General features: G+C 41.7%; 1 protein-coding gene across 2 annotated transcripts in view; it reads left to right on the top strand.

The window, feature by feature from the left end:
- Nucleotides 1-15,957, top strand: part of prkg2 (protein kinase cGMP-dependent 2) — a 63,555-nt gene extending 47,598 nt beyond the window's left edge. For both annotated transcript variants that reach the window (XM_060906662.1, XM_060906661.1), the window contains 7 exons: nucleotides 3,196-3,285; nucleotides 3,368-3,509; nucleotides 3,601-3,764; nucleotides 6,821-6,943; nucleotides 9,549-9,611; nucleotides 10,423-10,489; nucleotides 15,080-15,957. In XM_060906662.1, the coding sequence (XP_060762645.1) occupies nucleotides 3,196-3,285; nucleotides 3,368-3,509; nucleotides 3,601-3,764; nucleotides 6,821-6,943; nucleotides 9,549-9,611; nucleotides 10,423-10,489; nucleotides 15,080-15,175 (745 nt within the window). In that variant the 3' untranslated portion in view covers nucleotides 15,176-15,957. The remainder of the gene's footprint in view (nucleotides 1-3,195; nucleotides 3,286-3,367; nucleotides 3,510-3,600; nucleotides 3,765-6,820; nucleotides 6,944-9,548; nucleotides 9,612-10,422; nucleotides 10,490-15,079) is intronic.
- The last annotated feature ends 36 nt before the right edge of the window (nucleotides 15,958-15,993 follow it).

Raw genomic sequence — 15,993 nt, 5'->3', positions numbered from 1 at the left:
CAAATGAGAGGCCGTGTATGACTTCCAATATGTCAGTAATATTAAGTATCTGTCTGTCTTGAACTGCTTCACAGTTATGAGCCTCTAAACATCTGTGACCCTGCGTATGACCTTTCAAGGTCAAAGGTCATGGTGCCAAATGAAAGCCCATATATGACTTCCTATATGTCGATAATCTTAAGTATCTCTCTATCTTGAACCGTTTCCCAGTTATGAGCCTCTGAAAACCCGTGACCTTGACCCCTGACATTTGACCCCCAACTGCTAAGAAAACTATGAGAGATACCCCATCATGTAGCATATCAATGGAAGCAGAATTGAAAGATGAACATTTTGGATTTGGTTTGAAGTAAATATGATTAAGATCAAGGAAGATATCATGAAAAAATGATTTTGACCTTTTTGGTGACCTTGACCAGATGACTCTCAAAATGCTGGAGCTTCTATTTGAGACCAATGCCCATCTGTCCTGAAAGTTTCATGAAGATTGGTCCAGCTGTTTTCCCGTAATGTTGCTAACAAAGAAACAAAGAAACCCCACCGAAAACAATACCTTGCCCCCTGGTGTACTCCATCCTGGGTGAGGATAATAATAATAATAATAATAATAATAATAATAATACTTATTATTATTATTATTATTATTATTATTATTATTATTTGTAGTGCACTTTTTTGACATAAAATGATCAAAAGTGAATTTTTTTTTATTAACTTCACCATCAATCCTAAAATTAATAAAAAAAAAATTAATAAAAATCTTTACAAGTTAAAGAAGGGGGGGGAGGAATTAAAGAAGAAAAAGAAAAAAAGATGCATGTATGGTAGAGTAACCACAACAGCGTTAGCCAGTTACTGTAGGTCCTAGGTTTAAAAAATAAAATAAAATTCAGACAATATATACTAACAATATAATGCTAAATATAAAGAATTATGTATAATAAAAACAAAATTAAAAAATACACATACAAATACAGATATTGGTATTGTGCTACACCATTAATGTATAATATTCAAACAGGGACATTCATTCTGACAGAGATGAGAGAAGTCCATTTAGTCCCTGTTCTATTAAAATCTCAACTAATGCATGTGTGAAAATGGGAAAATTGCACACACAAAGTGAGCATGTTGTGAATGATTTTCAAAGAAATATGTATATTTTTTGTGAATTATGCCCAAAGTATGTATAATATAAACAATATGAAAATTAAGGGGGCGGCACGGTGGTGTAGTGGTTAGCGCTGTCACCTCACAGCAAGAAGGTCCGGGTTCGAGCCCCGTGGCCGGCGAGGGCCTTTCTGTGCGGAGTTTGCATGTTCTCCCCGTGTCCGCGTGGGTTTCCTCCGGGTGCTCCGGTTTCCCCCACAGTCCAAAGACATGCAGGTTAGGTTAACTGGTGACACTAAATTGACCGTAGGTGTGAATGTGAGTGTGAATGGTTGTCTGTGTCTATGTGCAGCCCTGTGATGACCTGGCGACTTGTCCAGAGTGTACCCCGCCTTTCGCCCGTAGTCAGCTGGGATAGGCTCCAGCTTGCCTGCGACCCTGTAGAACAGGATAAAGCGGCTAGAGATAATGAGATGAGATGAAAATTAAGTTGTTGCAGTAAGCATTCATTCTTGATAACTGCAGCAAGTTCTGTTCTCTCAGTGACTCTTTAAAGAGTCAAACTAACAGTCAGAAATGTCACATACTCATCATTCACTATCACACCGGTGAAAGACAGTGAAAGGAAGTTATGAGGTTGTTAGAAAGCTGTTCCAAATACAGCAATTTAAAATGAAAGCGGTTTTCACAGCCCTGTTTAAAAGCGTTTGGTTTTGGTAGCATGAACATGAAACAAATCAGATATACACTCACTGGCCACTTTAATAGGAACGTGTTCTTGATTCAACGATTCCTGTTCTCGGCTGCAGGACTGGAACCCAATGTGGTCTTCTGCTGCTGCATGTTGAGATGCTTTTCTGCTCACCACGGTTGTAAAGAGTTGCTATGAGTTGCTATATCCTTCCTGGCAGCTCGAACCAATCTGGCCATTTTCCTCTGACCTCTCTTATCAACAAGGTGTTTGTTTCCATCCATAGAACTATCGTTCGCTCACTCACTCAGTGTTTTTTGTTTTTCGCACCATTCTGTGTAAACTCTAGAGACTGTTATGTGTGAAAACCCCAGGTGATCAGCAGTTTCTGAAATACTCAAACTAGTCCATCTGGCTCAAACCGACACCCATGCCACAGTGAAAGAAAGTCACACTTTGAGATGACCGTTTTTCCCATTCTGATGTTTGAACATTGTGAACATTAACTGAAGTTCTTGATTTGTATCTGCATGATTTTATGCATCGTGCTGCTGTCAAGGGATCGGCTGATTAGAGAACTGCATAATATGTATGGGTGTTCCTAATAAAGTGGCTGGTGAGTGTAAATACTAACATGTTGATAACTCTTGTCATTATTAAAATCTAGCGAATGGTGTAATTTTGCCATCAGCTGGCAGAAATGGACCTCCACAAACATAATACTTGCCTTTTGGTGATATTAGTTTGCATATTCGGGCGGCACGGTGGTGTGGTGGTTAGCGCTGTCGCCTCACAGCAAGAAGGTCCTGGGTTCGAGCCCCGGGGCCGGCGAGGGTCTTTCTGTGCGGAGTTTGCATGTTCTCCCCGTGTCCGCGTGGGTTTCCTCCGGGTGCTCCGGTTTCCCCCACAGTCCAAAGACATGCAGGTTAGGTTAACTGGTGACTCTAAATTGACCGTAGGTGTGAATGTGAGTGTGAATGGTTGTCTGTGTCTATGTGTCAGCCCTGTGATGACCTGGCGACTTGTCCAGGGTGTACCCCGCCTTTCGCCCGTAGTCAGCTGGGATAGGCTCCAGCTTGCCTGCGACCCTGTAGAACAGGATAAAGCGGCTAGAGATAATTAGATGAGATGAGTTTGCATATTCTTTAAGGCAAACACGTAAAACTGGACAATCTGTTATTTTGCTCATGTGATTATCCTGTTTGCATGTTTTTACATCCACGAGTATGTAGTAATTTGAGAGCTCAGTGTTTTTCATGATTAATGTAAATGAAAATGTTTTAAATCAAATAGAACTGTGAGATGCTGGAGATTTTTTATGTCTACATAAATGCATACATTTTGACACTTTTTCATGATGTGATTAAAGTTTTTACCCTTCTTTCCCCCCTTAGAATGTACCGTACATTTAGGGACCGCAAGTTTGTGTACATGTTGCTGGAGGCATGTCTGGGTGGAGAGGTCTGGAGTCTGCTGAGAGACAGGTTAGCTTGAATATAACCAACCAGTGGGAAGATCTTTCATTCTGTCACTCTTACTGACTTCTGGTATCACTGATATTTTCAGGGGAAGCTTTGACGAGAACACTGCCAAGTTCTGTGTGGGATGTGTAACTGAAGCGTTTGAGTACCTTCACAAAAAAGGAATCATTTACAGGGACCTGAAGCCTGAGAACCTCATGTTGGACTCGGATGGATATGTAAAACTAGTAGGCTGCTTTTTTTTTTTTTTGAGTTGATACCTGGGTGATCTGTATTAGGAACACTGCATGGTTCACTCTGGTCCATTTTCTCTGTCAGGTTGACTTTGGTTTTGCAAAGAAGATCAAGTGCGGCCAGAAGACATGGACGTTCTGTGGGACTCCTGAGTATGTCGCACCTGAGATCATTCTGAATAAAGGCCATGGCCTCAGTGTGGACTTTTGGTCTCTGGGAATCCTAGTTTTTGAACTTCTGACTGGAAGGTTTGTACCAACCAAATAGCCCACTGGCGCCTTTATTAATGATTGAAAATGAAATTATCTGCTTTGAAGAGCCACGAAGCATGTTTAGTTGTTATTACGTTAAAAAGAAACCAAGCCAAAAAGGAAAGCTTTTCCTGTCTAAGAGAGGAAAACAGAATAATTTGAAAAATGGAGTTATCCTTTTATTTTTAAGTGACCCAAATAGTACCACAGTAAACGTATCACAAAAAATCATCCATTTTGTAAGAAGATACATTCTTACATAATTATTTTAATTCATGAAAAAGAGGAAAAATAAACAACACAAGCAAAGTAATGATTTCGAGCTAATCGTATGGGTTTAGTTTTAGCTGAACAATTTTTTAAATATAAAAAGTTAAGATATGCAATTTTATACACCTGTTTCATAATTTTTTGGCTCTACAGGTGTTTGTGCATATATACTCAATTCCTGGCGTATGATTCATACTTGTTTCTTCCATCATGAAGCTGACTGCCCTGTATTTTATATCATTTCTCTGATTACTGACGGCACATTGAATATTTTGGATCTCTTGCAATAGTTTTACTCACACATTTTCCATAAAATGCTTTTATTTTTTGAAGAGTTTTGGGGGGATTTCTGCATTTGTTTGAGTGGAAAGCTTTTATATATATATAGGCGGTTAGCACTGTCGCCTCACAGCAAGAAGGTCCTGGGTTCGAGCCTAGCAGCGGGTGAGGGCCTTTCTGTGTGGAGTTTGTATGTTCTCCCCGTCTCTCTCTCTCTCTCTCTCTCTCTCTCTCTATATATATATATATATATATATATATATATATATATATATATATATATATATATATATATATTAGTATGTGTGTCTCAGAAACTGGTCTCTCAGTTTGGACATTATGGTCAAAAATTTTTTTTCTAATTTTACTATTTTTTTTTGCATTTACCCAACACTCAATGTTTCTTTTGTCATGTTTAATAAAAATAAAGAGAGTATCTTGCTTTATCTGGCCTCCACTGTAGAAAATATTTTTGATTACAATTCAAATGCTTTTGTAAAATTGATTTCCATATAAAATAACTACATCATGAAGAATTAAAGCCCCTCCTTCACAGATGAGTGAAAATATTGAATAAATTTCCTCTTTTTGATTGCTTGGGTTAAAAATGCCAAGTTATGATGACTGAATTGATTGATTATTCACGTAAATATGAATAATATGATACATTTTGGATATTTGATATGGCGAAATAGGACACAATGGAAAAATCAAGAACACACCGGAAAGATGAGAATAACGGCGCTGGTAAAAGAACAGCGACTGTACCGGCTGAAGGTCGCGCGGGTCTCTGCTGCGGCGCGCGAGCAACAGGACATCACTACCGCACCGGACGGAGCACGAGGTGGGGGCGGGGCAAAATGACTGGCCGTAGATTCTATCAAAAGTTCGATCTAAATTGACCATGGTTGCAAAATATTGGCCAAAAATACGCAAACACTACGAAATATGAAAGTAAGATGAAAAAGAAATATTCTATTGCCTTATACTGCAAGACTAAAACAAAATAAAACTGTCAAAACTCACCTTTTCAGTGATAACGTCCGAACAGATCACCCGCGTAACAGAAAGACCGCAAATGGAAGCACGATCAACTTCTAACTGTTGGAGTGGAAAATTCCATTCTACACATGCAAATTGTTAATGTGTGTCCTTCCCCGCACACAAATAACACGCTACGGTAAATAATAGACCACAACTCATTTTATAGCTCAGAAATTCATACAAGACCAGCTACCATCGTAACATATTCTGTAAGAAACATATTCTATACCTAACTTTCAGCTTTCGTTTTAAAAAACAAAATCGCAGATTTATAACTAAATTTTTATATGGCGTAGTGATTTTAAGTTCCTACTTTTGGTGAGGTCATGACCTTGACCCTGAGGCTTTCCGTTTAGATCAAAACACACGATCGTATTGGTTTTGGGTTTGCGGAAAATGGAGTTACAACAGTGATCAAATATTTTGCATGATGTTTTATTACGGTTATGATTATTCTGTGAGCACACCAATCCTTAGGGTGTATAAAGTTACAACTTAAAATGCAATTAGTGATAACTGTAGACTTTCCAGTGGACTACAACCTTTTTAAGGGAATGTGATGTAGTCGACCATTTATCATGTCCCAGATCAAGCCGCCATTTTTCCACAAATTTGCAGAATTTTTGCCAAATTCTGAATATTCACATCAAAGATTTAGTTTTATCTGTATTATTTCTTTCATCATTTTATTTCAAATTAAAACCAACATCACCATTCAAAACTGTATAGTTTATTGACTGTGAGTATATTTAGTGGGGTACCCCCACAGTACCCAGTTTCTGAGACAGACATATATACATATATATAATCTCATTATCTCTAGCCGCTTTATCCTGTTCTACAGGGTCGCAGGCAAGCTGGAGCCTATCCCAGCTGACTACGGGCGAAAGGCGGGGTACACCCTGGACAAGTCGCCAGGTCATCACAGGGCTGACACATAGACACAGACAACCATTCACACTCACATTCACACCTACGCTCAATTTAGAGTCACCAGTTAACCTAACCTGCATGTCTTTGGACTGTGGGGGAAACCGGAGCACCTGGAGGAAACCCACGCGGACACGGGGAGAACATGCAAACTCCGCACAGAAAGGCCCTCGCCGGCCACGGGGCTCGAACCCGGACCTTCTTGCTGTGAGGCGACAGCGCTAACCACTACACCACCATGCTGCATATACAGTATATATAAAATCCTAAGCTACAATACATCTAATAAAAGCTAGTTAAATAGTAAAAGCTGTTGTTAAATATATGTTAAATATGTGCATTAGCAAACACACTCCTAAAGCACTCCTAGCCTGCTGCACCATCCATTCTGTACTAATTTAAACTTTTTTGGAGTTGTTAACAGAGATTGGATACATTCAAAGGATAATCTTTCTCTGTATCATTGAGAAACACATGAGAGACTATACACAAATCTACGTAACACTCTATCAAACCTCTCCCTGTCACAGTCCTCCCTTCACTGGCTCAGATCAGATAATGACGTACACTTCCATTCTGAAAGGCATGGAGAAGATGGACTTCCCAAAGAAGATCACAAAAAGGCCTGGGGATCTCATTCGAAAGCTCTGCAAGTAAGATCTGAAAGTCTTAAGATCACTCTTAACTACATACAGAAAAGCATTTGTCCTATCTCATCGCTCCTGTGGAGGACGGCCCCATATGGGCAGTCGAAAGTTGCACTTGGAAGATGGCTCTGGACTCTTATAGTTATGCATCTATGGCTGAGGGCTACAGTTGACTTGCTAACTTTAGGACTGCAGTCGTCATGAACAGTTTGCGCTTAAGTTTCCATCAATGAACAGTTTATAACTTCAACAAAACAGACTTCATGTGAAAACTATAATGAATTTCCTGGTTACACAGTTGTACTTTGTGACTATATAGGACACTGTTATAGAAGCGAGTTATTTATAATCACGTAATCTGTTATCACCCAATGAGGATGGGTTCCCTTTTGAGTCTGGTTCCTCTCGAGGTTTCTTCCTCATGTCGTCTGAGGGAGTTTTTCCTTGCCACTGTCGCCAGGCTTGCTCATTGGGGATAAATTAGAGATAAATTAGCTCATGTTTTTCTGTAAAGCTGCTTTGCGACAGTGTCTGTTGTTAAAAGCGCTATACAAATTAACTTGACTTGACTATTGGGGAGAATGGGAAACTGGATGGGAGTTGAAATCCAATTATGCCACCAACCATCCTGGAATCCAGTGGAGCAAAACTTGCTGTGCTGTCTGGTTGGGAAAGATGTGGTACTCTCTCTGTCGTAGTATGCAGAAGAAGGTAGATAGCACTTTCCTCTGAGTGCATTACACTGACCTGGAAGAGCTAGCTGAACAAATTGGGAGAAAAATGGGTTTAACATTTATTGTTTCACTGTAGTTACTGAATAATTAATCTTTTTTTTTTCTCAAATCCATCATTACTATATGTGTCAGTCCACCAGATTTTCAGACCAGATGCTCAGATTATGGATTTTGAGTTCTACCTGCTGCATTACACTACCAAGCCTCTGTATGCAGGAAATACAAACTAAAATGAAATTGGACTGAGGAAAGTTACTAGTAAATCTAATATGAAATCATGTGCATGCAACCCCAAATGGTCCATTTTCCAGGCACTGACTACATACAATACAGAACCTTGTGAATCCATCAGGAGACAATCCCGACTGTAGATTATTGGCAAATTTCCCAGATTTGTTGAACAACAGACCACAAAATGCTGCTTGGAAGGTCAAGAAAACACGTGGTGAACTGTTAGCGCCGCCAAGCGAATGTTGCGCAAAAACTGCGCTCGCATGATCGACATATTTTCACAACAAATCTAAATGTCATTCACTGACTTTTATGGCAGAAGGAAGATCTCTACTTGTCTCCATTGTGGATGATGTTAAAATTGGTAAATGTATCCCATCGGGGCGCTATTGAGGTTGATCTCATCTCATCTCATTATCTCTAGCCGCTTTATCCTGTTCTACAGGGTCGCAGGCAAGCTGGAGCCTATCCCAGCTGACTACGGGCGAAAGGCGGGGTACACCCTGGACAAGTCGCCAGGTCATCACAGGGCTGACACATAGACACAGACAACCATTCACACTCACATTCACACCTACGGTCAATTTAGGCTACGTTTACATTAGACCGTATCTGTCTCGTTTTCTTCGCGGATGCACTGTCCGTTTACATTAAACCGCCTGGAAATGCCTGGAAACGGGAATCCGCCAGCGTCCACGTATTCAATCCAGATCGTGTCAGCTCCGGTGCTGTGTAAACATTCAAAATATACGATACGCTGTGCTGAGCTCTAGCTGGCGTCTCATTGGACAACATCACTGTGACATCCACCTTCCTGATTCGCTGGCGTTGGCCATGTGACGCGACTGCTGAAAAACGGCGCGGACTTCCGCCTTGTATCACCTTTCATTAAAGAGTATAAAAGTATGAAAATACTGCAAATACTGATGCAAATACTGCCCATTGTGTAGTTATGATTGTCTTTAGGCTTGCTATCCTTCCACTTGCAAGTGGTAAGTGATATGCGCTGGGATCACACACACAGCGGCTCAGTCCCGAATCGTGGCTTGTGCACTTCACTCGCGCGCTCTGTGAGCTGCGCAGGGCCGGAGTGCGCACCCTCCAGAGGGCACTCGCTGTTCAGGGCGGAGTGATTTGGAGCGCAGGATGCCTGCGTATCCGCATATTGGCGTTGTGTGCACGGCTAACGGTTTTAGTGTAAACGCGAATCGTTTTAAGAACATTAATCTGATGATCCGCTGATTCGACGTAATGTAAACGTAGCCTTAGAGTCACCAGTTAACCTAACCTGCATGTCTTTGGACTGTGGGGGAAACCGGAGCACCCGGAGGAAACCCACGCGGACACGGGGAGAACATGCAAACTCCACACAGAAAGGCCCTCACCGGTCACGGGGCTCGAACCCGGACCTTCTTGCTGTGAGGCGACGGCACTAACCACTACACCACCGTGCCGCCATATTGAGGTTGATATTCGTTGATATTTACTGGATCAGCCAGCGAAAACGGTGCAAAATATCACACGCTTTTCAACGCCGTTTCTATGCATTCTGTAAACGGAGCATCTGGGACAAAAATCCCGTGGCACGACACGTATATAAAAACAACAACAGTGTAATAAATCAACAATTTGTTTTTCCCCTGTAGACAAAATCCTTCAGAGCGTCTTGGGAATATGAAGAATGGAATAACAGACATCAAGAAACACAGGTGAAGGAAAACACACACCGACCCACTGCCAGGTGGATGTTGAACAGTGTGTTTATTGTGTAGTTTTGGAAGACTGTGCTTTACTTCCTGACCTCTACAGCCAGACATGATTTAGTCTGTAATTAAAGACTCTGGGGTCAAAAGGAGAGCTGGGATCTGCTGCTCATTTGTAGTTCCTCTGGCTTGAGCATTTTTAGTCTTAATCAAATTCTGTTAGTGGTTTGTATTTCCGTGTTGGTCATGATGGTCAAAAATGCTAAGATAGCATAGCAATGAGTTAAATATGGCCTGTCAATACTTAAAACAGACTATTTAATTCCACATGGTTGATTGATTATTTGTATTTTTCTCGATAAAAACATAAGAGACCTAGTATTCGGGTTTATAAATATGAAAAAAAAATTCAATTTGAAATATTTTATAGATAATAATAAAGTAGAGAAGCATCTTTTTTGTCCTGTCATCATTGTAAACTCAAGGTGCTGCACTGAGGATTTATAATCCAATTGGTGCATAAAGCAGAGCAGATGGATCTCGATCTCTGTGGCAATCTGCGGCTTGATCTGATTTACCGCGCACAGCCTCAGGCATAGCGGATGGTCCGCTAATGGTCAAGAAAAATATCTTCTCTTCCCCTCTCCGTTCAGACAGGATCCTGGACAGACGTTGACATATTTCCTTACACGCTGTTTGTTATTATAAACACCAGCTCTGCATGCAATCAGTGTTGAGGATGTAATGTCATGTCGAGGACAGGTTGTGAAATGTATTGTGGTCGTCTGAATATATGCTGTGTTTATTTGCTGTGTAGGTGGTTTACTGGCTTCAGCTGGAGTGGCCTGAAAGACAGGACTTTGACTTCACCACTGAAAAGAGAGGTAAGAGAAGATCAGGCTGGCTGACTAGAGTGACACGGTTGAGCTTGTGCTGTTTAGATCCTTAAGAACATCTCTTTTGATTTTACAGCAAAACAATCGAACACATTGAAATATCCTGTATATCTTACCTTTTGTTTTATTCGTTAGCAATATACAAATATGGAAATAGACATTTTATGCTCTGATGCTCGTGCTGGTGGATGTGTAGGGTTAGGGTTAGCGGCGGCACCGGGTGGGCGGCACCGGGGTGCAATGGTTAGCACTGTCAGCTCATAGCAAGAAGGTTCTGGGTTCGAACCTTGCAGCCAACTAGGGCCTTTCTGTGTGGAGTTTGCATGTTCTCCTCGTGCCTCTGTGGGTTTCCTCCAGGTGCTCCAGTTTCCTCCGACAGTCCAAAGACATACAGATTTGGTCAACTGTCTACTCTAAATTGCCCATAGGTGTGAATGATTGTTTGTCTCTGTGTTAGCACTATGATAGATTGGTGACTTGTAGAGGTTGTACCCCGCCTCTTACCCAAAATCATCTGGGATTGGCTCCAGCTTCCCCCTCGACCCTGACGGATAAGTGGGATAGATAAAGCCACGGTCACAACCGTCCGTACGTGCTCCTACGGCCGGTCTACGTGCAAAAAACGCAAGAAACGCACAGAGGGCGCGCGTGTGACGTGCTGATTTTCGAGCCACAGAGGTTCTTTGTCATGTCAAACAAACTCTACGGGCGCTTACGTTTTTTTCAGGTTGCAAGACAAACTTACGGCCAACGTGCGTCTTTCTCCACGAACAAAAAAAATGCAGCGATTTGGGAAACGCCAAAAATCGCACGGCCAAAAAATCGTATGTCTGGTTTTTGACCTAGGCTTAATGGATGCTGGGTGTGCCTCTAAATCTGAATCCAGGTGATGTGAGAGAGGAGTATTTTCCCCTGATATGATCTATGATATAAAGCATAAATTCACTTTGTTGGAATAAAAGATGCTGCTGATATGGGAAAATAATCATTGGTGGGGTGATGTGGTACACATTAGAGGTCTGCGTGGGCCAGATTTTTCAGTCCCGCTCCCGCAAAGAATTATGATTTTCAGTCCCGCTCCCGCCTGCGCCTGCCATATTTTGTCCCGCTCCCGCCCGCAGATCCCGCATGATGCAGACGTTCACGTTATTTCTCACGAAAGTTCTTGTCTTGACACAGCGTGATGGTGCCCCGCCCCCTACTTTGAGTGGATTTGAGCATAAATATCTACAGCTCACGTTCACGTTTGTTATTATTTACCTTGTTTCTGAATTCGGAATGTTGAAATGGCAACATGTAGACCTAATAATAATAATTATTTAAGTAGGCTAATCATTTAAGTATGCGCTCTCCCGTGTTGCGTCTCCTATGAATAATTAGTGTGAAAGGAGAGATGGATCGCACTCTTGAACTTATTCTTTTAGTTACATTTCTTTTCAGTTGTTTTTAGCAGCAGAAGGAGACAAACGTTTCGGCTGTTGCCTTCGTCAGTGTCTCTAATAATAATAATAATAATAATAATAAACAATAAAAAAAAAAACAGGCGAGCACGTAATTCCAAGTGGAAATTTGGTATATTTATTGTTCAGCCATACAAAACATTAGGCTAACCCACCCAGTTTACATTTGTAAAGCATTTCTAACTAGAATATCCTATAGAATACCCTATAAGCATAGCATATATAAATATTATAACAAAACACAGTCCTAGCCTACAACAACAAAAAAATCGACAGTATAGGCTACTGTAGCCATTATAGGGCTATGGTTGCACATTTCTAAAACTATTTGGGCTTGAGCCTCCGTGCAAGTGTTAAACTCAATATAACATAGCTGACCTTGTTTGAATATGAATAAGAAAAACGAGAAAATCAAACACAGGTAAACGAAACAACTAAGCCTATTGCTTAGGCTATCGGATTCTTTGAACAGCTATGGAGAAACAGCAAATTGTTCACTGTTTAGGGCTTCAACATACTGCGCCTTTCCTCCAGTATGCGACCACATATGCTGAACGCGCGCTCGGATGGTGCGCTGGAACCTGGAATGGCCAGTACATGCTGTGCCGAGATCTCAAACACGGAAGAGGAAAGGAATCGGAAACGTACGAGAGATATTTATCCTGTCCTGGATCAGAATCAGAATTCTGATGACCAGCTCATCTAAGGTGTCATTGAGGCATCATGTTAGTGTGGGTCACTGGAGGCTGGGTGTGAACGGCGAGTCATTAGAGTGATCAAAGGATTGCCCGTTAGGGTGATCAATGGCAATCTGACTCTCTCTGCAAATTTAGGCATCATAAAATGTTTTTATTAATGCCAAATAAAATATCCAGCACAAATTATATATGATAGACATAAATTAATAATTTATAAATTTTATTTTAAACACGTTTTTAGTTAGCGGGACTGCAGCTTATCACCGCTCCCGCCCACGCCCGCATTGTGCAGTCCCGCTCCCGTCCGCACCCGCAATGAGCTTTCAAAATTTGTCCTGCGCCGCACTGCTTTGCGGCGGGTCCCGCGGGACTCCCGCGGGAGTGCAGGGCTCTAGTACACATTAAGTTGAAATTAATCATTTTCCAGTAACAGCACATCCTGAAGTGTTTTATTCCTCTTATATCACAGCCCAATCTCTATATGTCACTCGTGAGGAAATCAATGAATTGCTTTGATCAATTTGGGTACTTTTTGTTTCGGAATGTGTCTATATAATAAAAAGAAAATCACACATTGGCTTGAAGATATGAAGTTTATCTTCTTGTGTTGAAAAACTTGCATTTTTCATACGAAATCCATCACGGATCTGAGTGAGATATTGCCTGATCTTTCACTCCAGTGGCGTCACTCCCGGTGTTTTCCCACTGACTAGATGCGCGTTGTCAAAATGGTTCAAAATTAAAATTCTTTTGATTAACTTGTGTATTTTTTTGTGGATGTGTCCGTATAATATAAAGAACATTTCACGGTGGTGCGAAGACATGAAGTTTATCTTCTCGTGTTGAAAATATTTTCACTTGTTTGCTTCGCTCACTCGTGATTCATCCATTCACCACTCGAAGATAAATGTCATAACTTCGCGCCATCATACACACACACACACCAATTCAAGAATTATAGAATATGTTTTATCAATTTATAATTACATTTAACGTGGTGTAGCATTCACACAGAGAGTTAATCTCCTTTACACGATAGCAGCTATAAAGTCATTCCCTCACCAACCTCCTTTTTGCTTTCTTTTGTCTTCTTTTGTTACTGAGAAAACAGAAAACCTACTGCTCTGAAGATGAGGGAAAACTTCAACTTGTGACTGTTTCAAAGTGTTGACACTGGAGACAAAAATATTAACTTCTTCTTCATAATAATAATAATAATAATAATTATACCTCTGGTTGCGGCCCGGCAGTGGGATTGTAACAAAAGATGAGAAAAGGATTTGAAAAGTACGATAATAATAAATAAACAAACATTTCAGATAAACCCTCACCATATCAATATGTTTTTAATCGAATTGCATGTATGTGGAGGCTTCACCCTACAAGTCCCTGTGCTACTCTAGAAATAGTAATATAGAATGAGTCCATTACTACAAACCTCACAGCCGGAACTATCATCAGATCTGTTATTATTAAAATCAAATTAACACCAGAATCAGGCATTCAACAGCGGTATGACTATAATATGATTTATAATGTTTAGTAAAGGAGGGCGGCACGGTGGTGTAGTGGTTAGCGCTGTCGCCTCACAGCAAGAAGGTCCGGGTTCGAAGCCCAGCAGCCGGCGAGAGCCTTTCTGTGCGGAGTTTGCATGTTCTCCCCGTGTCCGCGTGGGTTTCCTCCGGGTGCTCCGGTTTCCCCCACAGTCCAAAGACATGCAGGTTAGGTTAACTGGTGACTCTAAATTGACCGTAGGTGTGAATGTGAGTGTGAATGGTTGTCTGTGTCTGTGTGTCAGCCCTGCGACGACCTGGCGACTTGTCCAGGGTGTACCCCGCCTTTCGCCCGTAGTCAGCTGGGATAGGCTCCAGCTTGCCTGCGACCCTGTAGAACAGGATAAAGCGGCTAGAGATGATGAGATGAGATGAGATGTTTAGTAAAGGAGAGCGGCACGGTGGTGTAGTGGTTAGCGCTGTCGCCTCACAGCAAGAAGGTCCGGGTTCGAGCCCAGCAGCCGGCGAGGGCCTTTCTGTGCAGAGTTTGCATGTTCTCCCCGTGTCCGCGTGGGTTTCCTCCGGGTGCTCCGGTTTCCCCCACAGTCCAAAGACGTGCAGGTTAGGTTAACTGGTGACTCTAAATTGACCGTAGGTGTGAATGTGAGTGTGAATGGTTGTCTGTGTCTGTGTGTCAGCCCTGCGACGACCTGGCGACTTGTCCAGGGTGTACCCCGCCTTTCGCCCGTAGTCAGCTGGGATAGGCTCCCGTGACCCTGTAGAACAGGATAAGTGGCTACAGATAATGGATGGCTGTTTAGTAAAGAAACTGATTGTTTCGAATGATAAAACGTGTCTTTCTGACCTGAACATAACCGAAAGAGAGACGTTTCATCAAGACCTGACACTTGCTTTTTTTTCCTCTAGCTGAAAGGACCGACAGACCACAGTTACTTTGATAACTATCCACCTGAAGATGAAATTCCCCCTGATGAACTTTCTGGATGGGACATGGACTTTTAACAACCTTTCCTTCCCCTCCTTGACATACCTCAGTGTGAACAAGGTCAAAACTCCTACATCATCCTTTTCCCCCCAACCACGGAGCCAGCAGAAACCCAGCATATGGCACAACATTCTCTGACAAAGCACAGCCTTGAGCACAGGCCATATTTGTGCTGGAGTACCGTAGGTGGCATTGTGGAGGAGAAAGAACCAGCTGGGAATGCGGCATTTGAAAAGAACTAGGCCAGTGTTATTTGGATGATGATGTTAGTCACCCTGTTCAGTGTTATTGAATAATTTTATCCTGTTTATCTGCCCGTTTACGGAGATAGACGGATCGTAACCGCTGGGTAAAGTACACCACGGAGTTCTCCGAAGAACTTTGCTCAAGAGGTTTTATTCTGTTTAAATTGTGGACTTTGAACAGCAAAGAAAATGATGTGAAACCAGAAGTAATATTTACCTTTTTTTGGCCTGGAGAACCAAGGTGAGATGTGGCTGCTTTTGGAAGCAGCGATGAGCCAAATGCCGAACTCGTGAACTCGCAAACCGAATGTGGGTGTGAACGCCAATTATTTGGCTTCAAAGTCGGACCACAGAAGATGAGCTCAGCTGCTGGTTTTTTTTTTTTTTGGCCATTCAAATGGACTTGTGTGAAATATTTATAACCACTGAGAAACTGTGTGAAGGTGCTATTTTAGTTTCACCTTGCCCCTGTACTTGAGCCAATCGCACACTCTAACAAGCTTTGTCCACATCTATAAATATTCTTAGATTCATTATATTAGTTAATATCAGGACATACTGTTACGGCCTTGTCTGGTTTGTATTTTCTC

This window comes from Neoarius graeffei, chromosome 24 (genome assembly GCF_027579695.1).
Source record: "Neoarius graeffei isolate fNeoGra1 chromosome 24, fNeoGra1.pri, whole genome shotgun sequence".
In the NCBI taxonomy this organism is placed as follows: Eukaryota; Metazoa; Chordata; class Actinopteri; order Siluriformes; family Ariidae; genus Neoarius; species Neoarius graeffei.
The sequence above is the reverse complement of the archived record's forward strand: the minus strand, read 5'-3'. Positions and strand labels throughout refer to the sequence as shown.